The sequence below is a fragment of the Ambystoma mexicanum genome, chromosome 2p, assembly GCF_040938575.1.
Source record: "Ambystoma mexicanum isolate Mex_15411 chromosome 2p, UKY_AmexF1_1, whole genome shotgun sequence".
NCBI lineage: Eukaryota > Metazoa > Chordata > Amphibia > Caudata > Ambystomatidae > Ambystoma > Ambystoma mexicanum.
In genome coordinates this window covers 1,258,451,040-1,258,465,058 of record NC_090923.1, presented here as the reverse complement: position 1 = coordinate 1,258,465,058, position 14,019 = coordinate 1,258,451,040, and the positions used below count along the sequence as shown (strand labels likewise).

The 14,019-nt window shown below is 44.3% G+C and overlaps 1 protein-coding gene across 2 annotated transcripts in view; it reads right to left on the bottom strand.

Annotated features, from left to right (window-relative positions):
• Positions 1-14,019, bottom strand: part of LOC138567407 (lipopolysaccharide-induced tumor necrosis factor-alpha factor homolog) — a 227,460-nt gene that overhangs the window by 87,867 nt on the left and 125,574 nt on the right. For both annotated transcript variants that reach the window (XM_069645581.1, XM_069645582.1), the window contains one exon: positions 10,284-10,337. In XM_069645581.1, coding sequence (XP_069501682.1) covers positions 10,284-10,337 — 54 coding nt within the window. The remainder of the gene's footprint in view (positions 1-10,283; positions 10,338-14,019) is intronic.

Below are 14,019 nucleotides of genomic sequence, written 5' to 3'. Positions count from 1 at the left end.
TAGTTCTTCAGTGAATCTGATTGGTCCATGGGGACTCCCTTTTCCAACGTGGGAATTTACATCTACTACAGCTGAGAGGCCAATGGGAAACCCTCTGGGTAGCTGTAACCGGAGACTGGAAGCTGTCAGCTGGAGAGCCGAGCCACAGAGACGGCAACCCGGCAAACTGCGGGATGCTGTGCATGGAGGAGCACAGAAATAAGTATGATGAATACTGTGGAGTCATCACTGATCCCTAGCCAGAGATCTCCTCCCATGTGGCAAGAGGACGGCAGCCGCTACATGATCCTGCCCCTGGGGTTGGCATCAGGAGGGATGATCATGTGGGAGGAGATGGCTGTCGGGGGAAGGTGGTGATCCAATGGGGAGAGGTGCAGTATTCTTCCTTTCGTGGAGAAGAAGACTTCATAATTTCTCAATTCTTGATGGTTTGTTGTCGCCATACAAGTCCCTCCCCTTGTAAAATACATAAACCCCTTCCTACACATCGCTCTAGAAAAACATCCATCCATACCTCACACACCCATAAGACACACCTAACATTTCCTGTTTCTAAGGGTTTTCTGAACAAAAGTTTTGAATAACATCATTTCAAAAATCCGAGAAACTCTATGGACTTGATCTCCCATATATTTCATGCATTTGTGCATGTAATTTATTCAAATAAAGGTCAGCCTGACACGTGTTTTGAGCCACCAGCTCTTCTTCTGAGGGTGAATTGTTAGGTCACATATGTTAAATAGTCCATTTCCATTAGTGAATATTTGAAATGGTCAAGGGCAGCACAAGCCAAACACAAAAGGGGTGGTGTATGCAAAATCCAATTAAAGTATAACAAAATCCAACAGTATAGTAAAGCATTATTGAGGATGAAAATTCATTAATAAAATATACATTTAAAGCAGTTCCAAGTCATCAAAAAACAGTAACATAGGCTATACATATATAGAGTACATATATAGAGAGAGATAAAGATAATAAAAAACACAATTAGGTATTAAATACCATGGGTAGGATAATGTTGTATTGCAGTCTGAGTGGTGTGTCACATCACCTCTGCCTGTTTATAATATACAATAGGTATTGTACCTTGAAATGCTCTTCTGTTCTCAAATAATTAATAAATAAAAATGGAATTAATAAAAAAATGGAATTAATAAAAATTGTAAGCATGACTCCAAGGATTATGTTGGGTTACATGATAATACAGTCCCACACCGCTGTGCAAGGACATCTGATTACCAGTTATTAACAGTAGCCATACTTGCTACAAGCGACGATCTAGCACAAATGGCATTTTGCCGTAATGGTAAAATTATTTTATCCAATTTCTGCAGGGTGATAATAAGTATGATAGCCCATCACCGGGACGGCAACTTCATTCCATGGTGAATTTAAATGGAACTCAAGAGACAATAATTTAGCTGCAATCACTAAATAATATACAGGTCATTACCTGGTTGATTATAGTTCTTGGAATTTATTGGTTTATGAACCGAAGAGATTCTCACATTTGTTTAACAATATGTAACAATTAGTGTGACCTTTTGGTGACAGGCAATCGTCCAACCCTTGTGTCCGAGCCTTATTTTTAGTACCTCACAGGGTCCATATAATATGGCGGGAAAGTTACCTAAAGAGAAATCTTTCCTAACAGCTTTGACTCTCAGCTCTTGTTAATAAATAAAACACTTACATGTAATGATAGCTTTGTTTGGTGGTGTAAGCGTGAATTCCTTGCATCCCTTCCCTTTTGGCCTTGCTTCACTCAGGCTCATCAAAGTTGTTCTGTCTGCTGCTCTGTGCCCCACTCCTTGCCCCTTTCGCTGCCATCTCCACTTGCTTTCGGTCATTGGAATCTCTGAGCAGTGCTACTTGTCTCTTTGCCTTCACTACCAGGCTCACCACGCATCTCGAGATCTTTCCTCATCCCCTGCCGCAGTGCTCCGTCATCGCTATCTTCTTCCCCCTCCCTTTGCATCGCTTTATGTATGTCTTATCTTTGAATGTTCTGTGCCACCTCCATGCCTGCCTGTACTAGACCTGCTGTAGTGGGGGGCTCAGTGTCTCAATCGTGTCCCAGGCATGCCTAAACCTCTGATAATGTCCATCTACCTTCGCTAATGCCCTATCTCTGCTATGGCCATTACCTCATGGTTGCAGGCGATTTCCAGACCCCATTATTATCTCATCAGTACCCTGCTTGGTGGAGCCAGCAAATTAGTGCTCTCAGAATGCAGCCTTTTTCACAAGTCCAAGCGTATGTTTCAAGCTGCCGGAGAACTGCTCTCTGTTTCCCTCCCTCCAAGCTCCACCACCCTGTGATTACATTTAATTAAAATAAGGCTTACTGCCACGTAGCCTTCGCTCCCAGCCACGGCCACTCAAACGAATAATGGAGGACTTGTATAGTAAACACTTGTATATGAGCGCGATACAGATAAAATATCATATCATATATCACCAGGAAAATAAAAAAGGGTCTCCTTTAAGAGCTTTCTTTGCATATGTTCATGGTGGCCATCTTTTTTGTAGTTTTGCAATTTTATTTTGCTAAAAAACATGCCCTCTCAGCACAAACCAGTTCACCAAACTCAAAACAGGTGCTAATGGTGATAAGCTCTCTGAGCAGTTACGACCTGTAACCATACTACAGAGTCCTCCTTTAGGGCTTCAGTGTACCTTCGTTCAAGTGGAAGACTCTTACCAGCTGGTGCTGCCCATCAAGTCATGTTTTATCACTAAATTCTCTGCCTTAGCTGGCACTACACCAGGATAATGCTCACTGCAGTATTTAAACAATGGGCCTCATTACGGGTCGGGCGATAACCCTGTTGGTGCTACCGGAAGATTGCTGCTAGACCCAAAACAAATTACTGGCGCCTGGCTTGCTGGTAACACTGGGGTATTACAAACCCGGCAGCCGGGAAGTCAGGCACCAGTAATTCTGTTAATCCCCATTCCCATAGAGTCCAATAGGACTCTATGGGAATGGGGAACACGGAAGCACCGACACCGTTAATAACGGTGGCGGTGCTTCCGTGACGGTCTGCTTACCATGGCCGCTGTGTCCGGCAGCGTCAGACCTGCCGGGCACAATGATTCCAGCAAGCAGACCTGTAGTATGCTGGTCTGGAAACAACAGTGCCGGTATGCTTACCAGCACAGTTGTTCCTGACCGTCATGCTTGTAATGTGGCCCAATGTCTCCAATTGTATGCACGCACATGATATGTGTTTCCCAGACACGGAGTGACATATCTACCTAATCCTGGCAAAAGTATGATTGTCATGGGCAAACTATAACGCCATATACACGCACACACTTGTTATGTGACCTCGATTCCAGGCGATAATCTGCGATAAATCGGGTCCAGTCCAATAGCACCTATTGCAGCCCTCCCATATTGGTCTGTATTGTCTTAATAATTCTTAAGAAGAATCCTGAGACATAGGCGAAGTAGAGGACTATTTCAAGGAATACGGCTAAGAAAAAGCAACAGCCAGGGTATTTGCACATTGGTGGCCTGAGGGTCATGTTGTTTCTCAACTAGAGGTGAGAATCATGCTAATGATCAGAGTGGTTCGATACATTTTTCTGACGTGTATGAAAGTAATAAATGGGAGTGGATGCGAAGGTAGTGAAACCTGCAACAATTTAAAAAAGGCTGGAAGTGGACAGGCAAAAATGTGCAAAACCTCCAAGCTTCAATAACACATTGGGCCTCATTCCGAGTACGGCGCTAACCAATGGCGCTATTAACGCCTTGGTTGACGCCGTACCCGGACCGGCAGCGCCTTGGTGGTTGGCGGAATTACCGCCCCATTCCAAGGTTGGCGGGGCGGTAATTCCCCAATCCCCATTTACCCTTCCCCATTCCCATTCTTGCCCCATAGGGCATAATGGGAGTGGGGAAGGCGTCAATTACGCCACCGTAAATTACGGTGGCGTAATTAACATCAAGGTCCCTTAGCGCCATGGTATTTAACGCCTGCTAAAAGCAGGTGTTAAAAGCACCATGGCGCTAAGGGAACTCGGAGTATGGCGGTAAGGGATTACCGCCACCGCTCTCGTTAGCGGTGGCCGCTATCCCTTACCGCCATACTCGGAATGAGGCCCATTAGCTTTTCTTTCAAAATCAGATGTTTGAACCTGGGCGGCAATGCTCATGAAGGAAATGTGGGTGGCGCTGCAAGTAGCTTGTATTACCACATTTGAGAGGTTGAAAAGGCCATCATTGTGAGTTTGATAGATTGGTTTTTCCTTGATTTAAGCATGCAGCATTGACTGTGACTGCATGCAGTAATCTGCATGAGAGTATATCTGCCTGATTATGGAAATGCCATTGGTTGGGCGGAAGAGAATCTGGACTTTGTGTAACACCTGATGCGATATTTCAGAAAATCCAGACTTTATTTGTTTCCACGTTTGGAGGATGGAAATAGATGTTGTGCAGTAGTGGATATCTGTGCGACTGAACCATGGAAGAGAGTGCAGTGAATAGTCATTAATGACCCTTCCTTCAGTACTTTGCCAAGAGTACGGGAAGATATACATCTGAAATGCTACGCACCTCTTCAACCCTTTTGGGGGAAAAATAGTAATATTAAGGGATGAACTTCCACATCCCTGCACATTAAGAACAATCATTGTCTTACTTCTGGGAGTGGATTACAATTTGTATCTCTGCCTTTTGCTCTGAGTAAAAATATGGAAGACATCCAATGCAGATGTCCATCGTATAATCATTTTGAATTTTACTGCATGTCTTGTAATTTTTCAGGCAGTAAATACAGATTTATTCGAAATGCTGCATGGTCTTGTCATTACACTCAACTCGTAATGATGCACAAAAAGGTACCAAAGTTTTTCAATCAAAGTATCGGCAACTCCTAGTGCAGGATGCTGCTGGCAAGATCTTGGGAAAATGTGTGTTAGATTTCTTCCAGCGATGAATATTTGATCAAATGCACTTTCATCATTTCAGAGTTGCCTTATGATATAAGTGAGAAACTCTTGACGAGTGTTTTGTGTTATTTTTGCTAATTACTATTTATATTTAGCTCAAGAAAGGTGCATCTCTATGTTGAATTTGCGCGCCCTAAATCCGTGTTCGATTTGGTCACTCTTAACTTGCTTAGTGGCGAGAATCTTGAAGACATAGTGAACAGACGCCTCTATAGGCTTTAAGTGAAGATTATTAAAGTGCAAAACAACCTGAACACTTTCCCATAAAAGTAGTGTCAGGCAATGCTGAGTTCTGCCCCACATAGTAGCTTTGTCTGGACACCACTTTGATAAATGGGTGCAGTACCCCATTATTGTGAGTTGGAGACAATGGGCCTCATTACGAGTATGGAGGTAGCCATGCCGCTTTCAGCGGCAAGGCTACCCTCATACCGGGTACCAGGTCCGGGTCCTGCAAAAGGGGATTTACAGGGCCATTCCGACCTTGGAGGGCCCGGTAAATCCCTTTCGCAAGACCCGGACCCGGTACATCCCTATTCCCATTGAGCCCTCACAGGGCTCAATGGGAATGGGGAGGATGCTAACAACGGGCCCGTTAATGACGGGCCCGTTGTTAGCATCCTGCTCTGCTAGCGGGTCCGGCTAAGAACACCTGGCCTGACCAGGCGTTCCAAAGTGGGACCCGCTGCAGACCTTGTAATTGGGCGGCCTGGAATGAACGGTGTCGGTCCCTTACCTGCACCGTTCATTCCGCAGCCGCCAGGGTCGTAATGACCCCCAATGTTTATTGGAATCAAATAAGAAGAATTATGCAAGGTTTTGATATCTGCAGAAAAAGAAAACTGTTTCTTATTAACAAAGTTAAAAACAGGATTATTCAACAAAAAGGAACTGTGAATTTAAAAAATATATATATAATTTAGAGATAATTAAACAATTGGATTATCTTGGAATGAGATTTGCACCTTCATGAACAGGAAGTTACCATTAGAAAGTCCACAGGTGCATTAAAGCAAGCTGCAAGTACAACGTGCTAATACAATAATTAATATTAGCCAGCCTGTAAGGTAAGCAGTTATAAGCTGAAAGATACTCCAGTGGTATTTTACAGTGCAGCAATTTGGGATATGTCCATGGGTTCTGCACAGTAAGTGTGAGTGAACCGCTTCACAAAAGACCCCAATCTCTCGAATTTCGATTAGTACAAAAAGGTCAAACTTCTAAAACTACAAAGGTTTATATTATCAAAACAGTGTGAGGAACTTCAACAGCTCAATCGTGTAAGGAAATGTGTGAAGATTTATAGGATCTCAGAAAAATGAAACAATCCTTTACAAGGATAGCTACAAGCAGGCGTTCCGCTTCAGATTTGGTTTATGCAAGGAAGAACTTGAACTCTTGATGCAGTTTTTGATCTTTTGCTGCAGATAGAAGAAAAGGCATTCCAAAACTGTGCACAAAGAGTTAATCTTCTTAATTGATTAGACCAACTTCCAAACAGACCACCTGTTTGCTATTAGCCTTATCACTCCCATCTTTCTGCTGTGGAGTAAAGGTTAATATAGTGAAGCTCAATGTGGTGCAATGTTCTTCCTTCAGGCTCCCTTGGCTTCAGCTTTGGTGGTAGAATCTGGATGTAGGAATCTTGAGTGTGATCCTTCTGACTCCCCAGGCTGGTGTCCTTGTCCTATGTAAGCCTTTGGTATAACAGTCAAAAATTACTAAAACTCTCATACGTGATCAGGGCCTACAACTGGACTTTTAATGTCAGTATTGGCCATTTAGATGGTAAACCTCATCATTTATGGCCCTGTAATACGTTTTAGCCATTGATTTAGTGGCCACTTTCAATTACAATATTGTAACCTCTTGTGATAGAATTGTTTAACTGTTTTCTGTTTAAAGTGTGGGAGGCATGCAACTTACTGTTTTTATATTTATATATTTAAAATTACTTAACTTTTAGTTGTTCATAACATAATGCACATTAATCTTGACAAATATATACCTCAATATTGACAGTGATGATGCAGGAAGGGGGAAGGAAGGGAGGGAAAAGAAGAGAAGGGGAGTTCACAATGGGAGACTATGGAGGCTATGGAAGGAGAAAAGGACAAATGGGGAATCTGTAAAGGATGGTAGGAGATGCTTATTAAGTTGATGGTGGGCAGAAGTTGAGAGTCTGCTACACTGAAGAAATGCAGGACCATGAGAGACTAGGGCTCTAATCAGTGAGCACAGGGCCACTAGGGACAAATGTAGGGAATACCTGGCCAGCAGTGGTGCAGGCAGGGAATACAGAGCCATCAGTGACCAAGTGGAAACTCCAGGGTTACCTTGAATGTAACTTAAAGGTGATAGTGCTCAATTTACATAGGAACAGCATGATCAGTGCGGGATGGGGCAACCATCCTGGGTGAGGAGTGTGAGCCAGGAGAACTATCTTTCATGATCTGCTGTTTATGCCTGTTTGAAACAGTGAGTTCAATTTCCATTGCTGAAGCTTTGATAACAAATGTGTATTGTAGAACAATGCAACCCACAACTTAAAATGGATTTGCTGTTGTCTTTAACCTTTGAATACATTTACTTTAAGTTAAGTATTTTTTTTTTGGTGTGTGCATGCAAATGAGATGCACAAAAATAACATTTATTCACCTTGTATTTCAAAGTACAAGGAACGTTCTATCACTCTTCATGTATAACACATGTCAGAGGCTCTGGTTGGATATGACTTATTTTTGAACCAATCAAAGTGGCTAGATTGCTTAGTCCACCTAATTCACTTGAATTTATCAAAATGCCCAAGGGTGCTAATAGCAATGATCAACTGTTGTGGGGGCTGAATGGGTTGTGCTGGCAATTGGTTCCTTGTAAAAGGCCACAGAGCTATTAAATTGGGCCCTTGGTCGTTACCACCCGGTTCACTCCTCAGAACAGGTGATTATTGCTAAAGTAACGTATGTTGGCAAAGTGGACACCAGAGCCATTCTGGAAAGTTCCACTAGCAATCTATTCCATCCACCATGCTTTAAAATCATCTTTTATTATCTGTCTAGAGCAAGCTTTAGATCTCTTCCAGAGGTCTTGTTGCAGCATCATGCAAAGGGGCCATGGCGTAAATCATCATGCAGAAAGAGTTATTCATGATAGAAGATAGGTTATACTGTTGGCCATTTTGTAGAAGATAGTTTAACTTTCTACATTGGGGATTTAATTTTTGAATGCTGCTTTAAGTGTTACCGTACAGGAGCAAATTCTCCCATAGTATCTGCAGCACAGGTACTCAAAGCGGGCAACGACAGGCATTAAGTGGCATGAGAGGGCTCCTCGGGTGCACTATACCGCATGGAGTTGATTGTACACAGTCAACAGCACAGGCCCTCAAAGCTGACAGTCACATGCATTTAGTGGCATGCAAGGGCTCTTCAAGTGCACTACACCACATGGAGATGATAGCGCACAGTCAGCAGTGTGGGTCACAGCCCCGTGCCCAGCTCACCGTTAGCAGCGCTGGGTTTTGCTAGCCAAGCCTCCTCCGGGCACGGGCTTCGTGGCCCAGAGAACCAGTATGCCTGGAAGTACCGGTCAGCTGCAGCTCCTCCTCACTCCATCTCATTCTTCATCGGCTCCCGGCTCAACCTCACAGAGCGGATCCGTACAAATCTCGGACCGCAGGTTCTACAATCCAACAGCCGCACACTGGGACCAACAGCAATCGTATCTGTGGTGCGCAACAGGATTTATGTTGAACCAGGATTTTATTGGGACTGCAGCTCCAACTCAGGTCGCCATCTTTCTTGCAGCTTAGCATCGCCCCCCTGAGTAAGGATTTCTAATCCTTAGTCTGTATTGTAGGTAGGTTTACACCTTTATTTACCTCACGCTTCCGCTCCTTCCAACTCTTGGCCCCCCTACACTGGAACTCCCTCCCGCTCTCCATCCGCTCCACCCCTACCTACTCATCCTTCCGCCACTCCCTGAAAGCCCATCTTCTTCACTCCCTCCTGACTTCCCTTCCCTACCCTCCTCTCCAACCCTTTCCCTCCCTCCTTTCCCCCCACCCTCTCTCCTTCCCCTCTGACCTTAAATTGGTAACACATACTACTTAAGGGCAAAGAGGACACCAGATCACTCCCCCTTCCCCTTCCCCTCTCCCTCCATCCCCCACCGCAAATCCTACACCGTAACTCCCTTCACCTACCCCCTCCTCTACCCTCCCCACACCCTCTCCCCCCCTGTAAATAGTTCTACTTATTGTTCTAATGACCTGTTCATGTTTGTAAATATGCTGCTCTCACTTTTGTACCTGTTGTTATATTGTAAAGCGCCTTGGCTTAAAGCGCTATATAAATTCAATAAACATAAACATAAACATATTTAAAGCCTGTAGCGAAGTCTTGGGGTCAGATTACAGAAACTTTGCACCAGTGCAAGGGCAAAGTTGCACAGTATTAGCACTAGAGCAAAGTTTGCCCTATTTTTAAAAACACTAGGACATATTAGAAAACTATTGCACCATAACAACTGCACCTTGGCATTGTATAAGCACCTGGAAAAAACTGCCCTAGTGCAAGAAAGATACATTTTGGATGCGTTTTTTCACCAGGGCAAAGTTTTCCCTAGTGCTAATACCATTCCGTATTAGCACTAGGGCAAACTTTGCCCTGTTGCAATAATGCCGTGAAAATCCATCTTTTTTGCCCAAGAGCAATTTTTGCCCTGATGCCTACACCATGCCAAATTGCACTTGTCATGGTGCAATAGTTTTCTAATATGTTAAGTGTTTTAAAAAATAGGGCAAACTTTGCCCTAGTGCTAATACCGTTCAATTTTGCACTTGCACCTGTGCACAGTTTCTGTAATCTGGCCCTTGGTATCTTGATAGAGTCAGGAATTTGTTGATATTCCACAAGTTGAACTGAGGTTGAAGAGTGCTTCGGTCAGTATCATTACTAGCACTGGCCAATAATTGCCGACGTTCTGATCCTGTAGTGATGAGGTTGATCAACTTCTCTGCCAGAAATTCTGAGTGCTGTATCACATATGGGGTTGCTGTGTTTGTGCCACGTTATGGTAAAATAGCCATCGGATAGCTTGTGAAATCTACAAGGTCTGCATAGTTTAAATGTTCAGCATCCCATGCTTGGGTGTTGATGGCATCTACAGAAACATATTGTCATTTTGGAATGTTACCACACTGCTTGTTCAATAGGGCTGTTTGTTCACACCCATCCTGAACCACAAAACTGAGTTCCTTCAGACTTGTCATTGACTTCTTTGGATGACCCCACAATGAAACTTTTGACACATACCTATCTGATTTTGCATTCCTCCCGTGCCACCGGCCTGTTGCGAGGTTTGTCCAGCTGTTTAAAAGGAATTATAAAATAAAATAAGAATCAGTGGGTTTTGCATTTAATTCATTAGCAGTGATATTGATTTTGTACACATCTCCTCTGTCATTAATGCACAATACAACTATTTCGCAGTTTTAGAAAGGTCCTTGAGCAACTTGCAAGTAATACACATTGGTGGTTTTGTACCTAGTTTGATTTTGGTCTAACGTTTAGATATTTCAATAGTCCACATTGAGTTAAGGCCTTTGGTAAAAAAAGAAAGACCATCTGAATTGGCGAGTCAGATAGGGTTATGTTTATTTAGGTTATCAGTATGCTACATTTCATGAACCTCAATCACATTGTTGGTCCCATGCCATTTTGGCATGTAAATAATGAATACAATTTTATCTGAAAGATGGCAAGTTGGGAATGGCTACATGTGACAAAACTGAGTGACTCAATATTAGATGTGCCTGTGTAGAAATAGGAACATAAACCATGCCCAAAGTACATATATGCAGGTGGCGGGGGAAGCAATCATCTCCAGGGCTCCCCTACCTGTCAAGGTTTCTCTCCTGTAGACCACTTGGCAAGGCACATGCCTGCTTGTGGAACAAGGGAAAACTCTCCATGCAAACACTCAGACTTGTGACTTGCATTGCAGTTTGCAAATAACAGTGTAACGTAGAACTCAGGAAAGTCCAGCTTCATGACATGTTGCCAATTACAATGGCAGTCAATATGTGTGTGTTTGTGCCATGACCTACTGTCTGTCCACCTACCCCGGCAGGTTGTCTTTATCATTTAAAAGGACCTGCTTGAACCTGGAGGAGATTAAGGGCCCGATTCATGGAATTTTTGCCTGGTATGAAGTTAATTTGCACTGTTGAAAAGTGACTTTTGCACTGCCGACACCCTGATTCATGGAACCGTAGAAAGTATATTTTTGCAGTGCAAATTCCAGGCAAAGTCAGCGCAGTCATTTTTGCAGTACAAAATGACTTTTCCTGGACTTGGCATGGCAAAAAGACACTTTGCACGGTTCCATGAATCAGGGTTTGTGTCGGCAGTACAAAGTCAGTTTTCATCAGTACAAATTCACTTTAAACCTGGCAAATATTCCATGAATCCGGCCCACAGTGAGCAGAGACATATCACAGCACCAGGCTTGATTGAGCGCCTGTCTTGATTGAACCCCCTTTCGTCCACTGTCAGACTCCCTCTGTGATTGTCCCTTGGTGATCCCAATGATATGCCCCTTGTTTCCCTCTGTGGGCCACAAATGTGTCTTTCTACCCAGCAACGAGGATCCATGCACAGGGGAAAAAAGGACACCAGCAACTCGTGGAAAGGTAACTTAAAAAAAGAGAAAACAAGTATCTGTGTCTGTGTGCGTATTTGGAATTCAATGTATGTGTTCATGTGCGTGTGTGTGTGTATTTGTTGTGCAAGACGCTTTAAATAATTGTTGTTGAGTGTGTGACTGAGCTTGTTTATGAGCATGTTTCTGTTTGTCTATGAAAGTGAGTGCATGAGTGAGAGATGGGTTTCCTGTGTGTATCTGAGTATGTGTGTGTTTGTGTGTGGGTGCGTGTGAGAGAGATCGATGTGTGAATGTGTGTGGCATGTCTATGAAGGTGGTGCAACAGCAGCATTAATCTGTTGTATAGTGGCATGCTTGCATACAGGGGCCACAAAGGGATTATCAAAATCCTTTCACATGGCAATGTTGAGATATTGTTTGCATAGCAGCATGACAGTGTTCTTACTGAAAACGCTGGTGTATATGGTAGGCATGGCATCATAAAAATGTTTTCCAGTGGCAAAGCTGTCATATGTTGTGGGCAGAGCAATTATTAACATTAGTTTTCAGTGGCCGTTTGGCAAACATTGTCGGCACAGAAATCATGAAGTGCATTGTTTAGTAGCAGTGCTGGTATATACTGTGAGCACAGGCATACGGGCATTATGAAAGTGTGTTTTACAGTGGCAATGATAGCATAGATTGTTGATACAGGCATCATGAAAATGCTATAAAATGCCCAGTATGCTGTTGGTGACATGGCGTCTATTGTATTTGTTCCATGTGTTACCCTAAATAACAAATTCTACATTATGGGCCTGATGCATGGAAATGGGTGCAGAAATCCCACAAGATCTGCGCGCCAAGAAGGAGACTGCGTGAGCTTGTGTGCAGAAAGAAAAATGCGCACCCCGCATATTCATGGAATTGACAGCGCAAAGTAACTGTATTCGCAAGTCATGCCCGGAATGCAACAACACGCCGACACGCAAAGCATGAACAGCCATAACAGCTATCTTTGCGCGCTCACCCGGGCGTGAATACACACACCCTTCAAACAGTGCATGGGGTCCCCTGTAAGCAGGCCTGAAACTCGGGGACCATTTGTGCGGTCCCCCTTAACTGTATCTGGCACCCCGACAACATCTATATAAAAAAATTGTAACTCGGCAATAACTCTGAAAATCTGCGTGCAAACCCATATAAAACATTCCTGCACCTGCTACACTGCTTACACGCACCCCTCGTTACACGGTAGGTGGTAGGGATTTACCGGTACCGGTAAGGAATTACCGGTATCGTTAAATCCCCTCCCCAATTACGACCCGAACAAACCGCTATTAGCGGCACCGCTAAGTACGGTGGCACTATTAGCGGCAAGTCGTGGGCGCGCGACCCCTCAGTCCGGAAATAGAGCCATAGCGCTAATAGCACGCCATCACAAGCCATGCGGACATGGCAATACCGGCATGGCGAAGACCCAAAAAGCCCTTACCGGCAAGGCGCTAATACCGGCATCGCGAACCACCCGTTAAAAGACCTGAGCAGTGTTCCCACCTGCCACAGGTTGACAAAATCAGCACAGGTGGAGGCAATGGAGACTGGCAGCACAAAAGAGCACACCACACCCCTTCCCACACCCATTTCCACACCAAGATGGATTCAATACTAGCAGCATTACATGGGCTGGAGGACATGATTGCAGTGCAGCAGCTACAACAACAGGCAGCACAGAGGAGACGCAGGAGGAGGAGGAGGAGGGCAAGACAGGCGCAGCAAGCACCACCAGTGCACCTAGTGATACCACAGAAGCAGTCACCAATTCCCAGGATCAGAGCCAGTCCATTCAACCTAACCCCTGAGCAGATACACACCCTGTACCGTCTGGACCGGGATACCATCACCACCATTGTAGACATGACATACGACGACATTGTGAGTCTCATAGACATCCGTACTGCCATCCCCCCTCTACTGAAGGTGGTAACTGTGCTCCACTTCTTGGCCACAGGCACCTACCAGCATACGGTAGGTCAGATGCATGGCATATCACAACCAGTATCCTCACGCACGCTGAACCAGGTGCTCGATGCCCTCCTGAAGCACACAAGTCAACACATAGCCATACCACAGACTGCCCAGGAGATCTCCAGCACTAAAGTTGGCTTCCATTCACTGGCAGGCATCCCAAGTTGCATCGGGGCCATCGACTGTACCCATGTTGAACTGGTGGTCCCACATGTCAATGAGGTAGTCTACCGTAACAGAAAGCAATACCACTCCATCAACGTCCAAATGGTATGTGACTCCAACAAGATCATCACACATTGTTGTGCCCGATATCCCGGATCAACCCATGATTCAATGGTCCTGCGGAACTCGACAATACCACGATACATGGAGCGA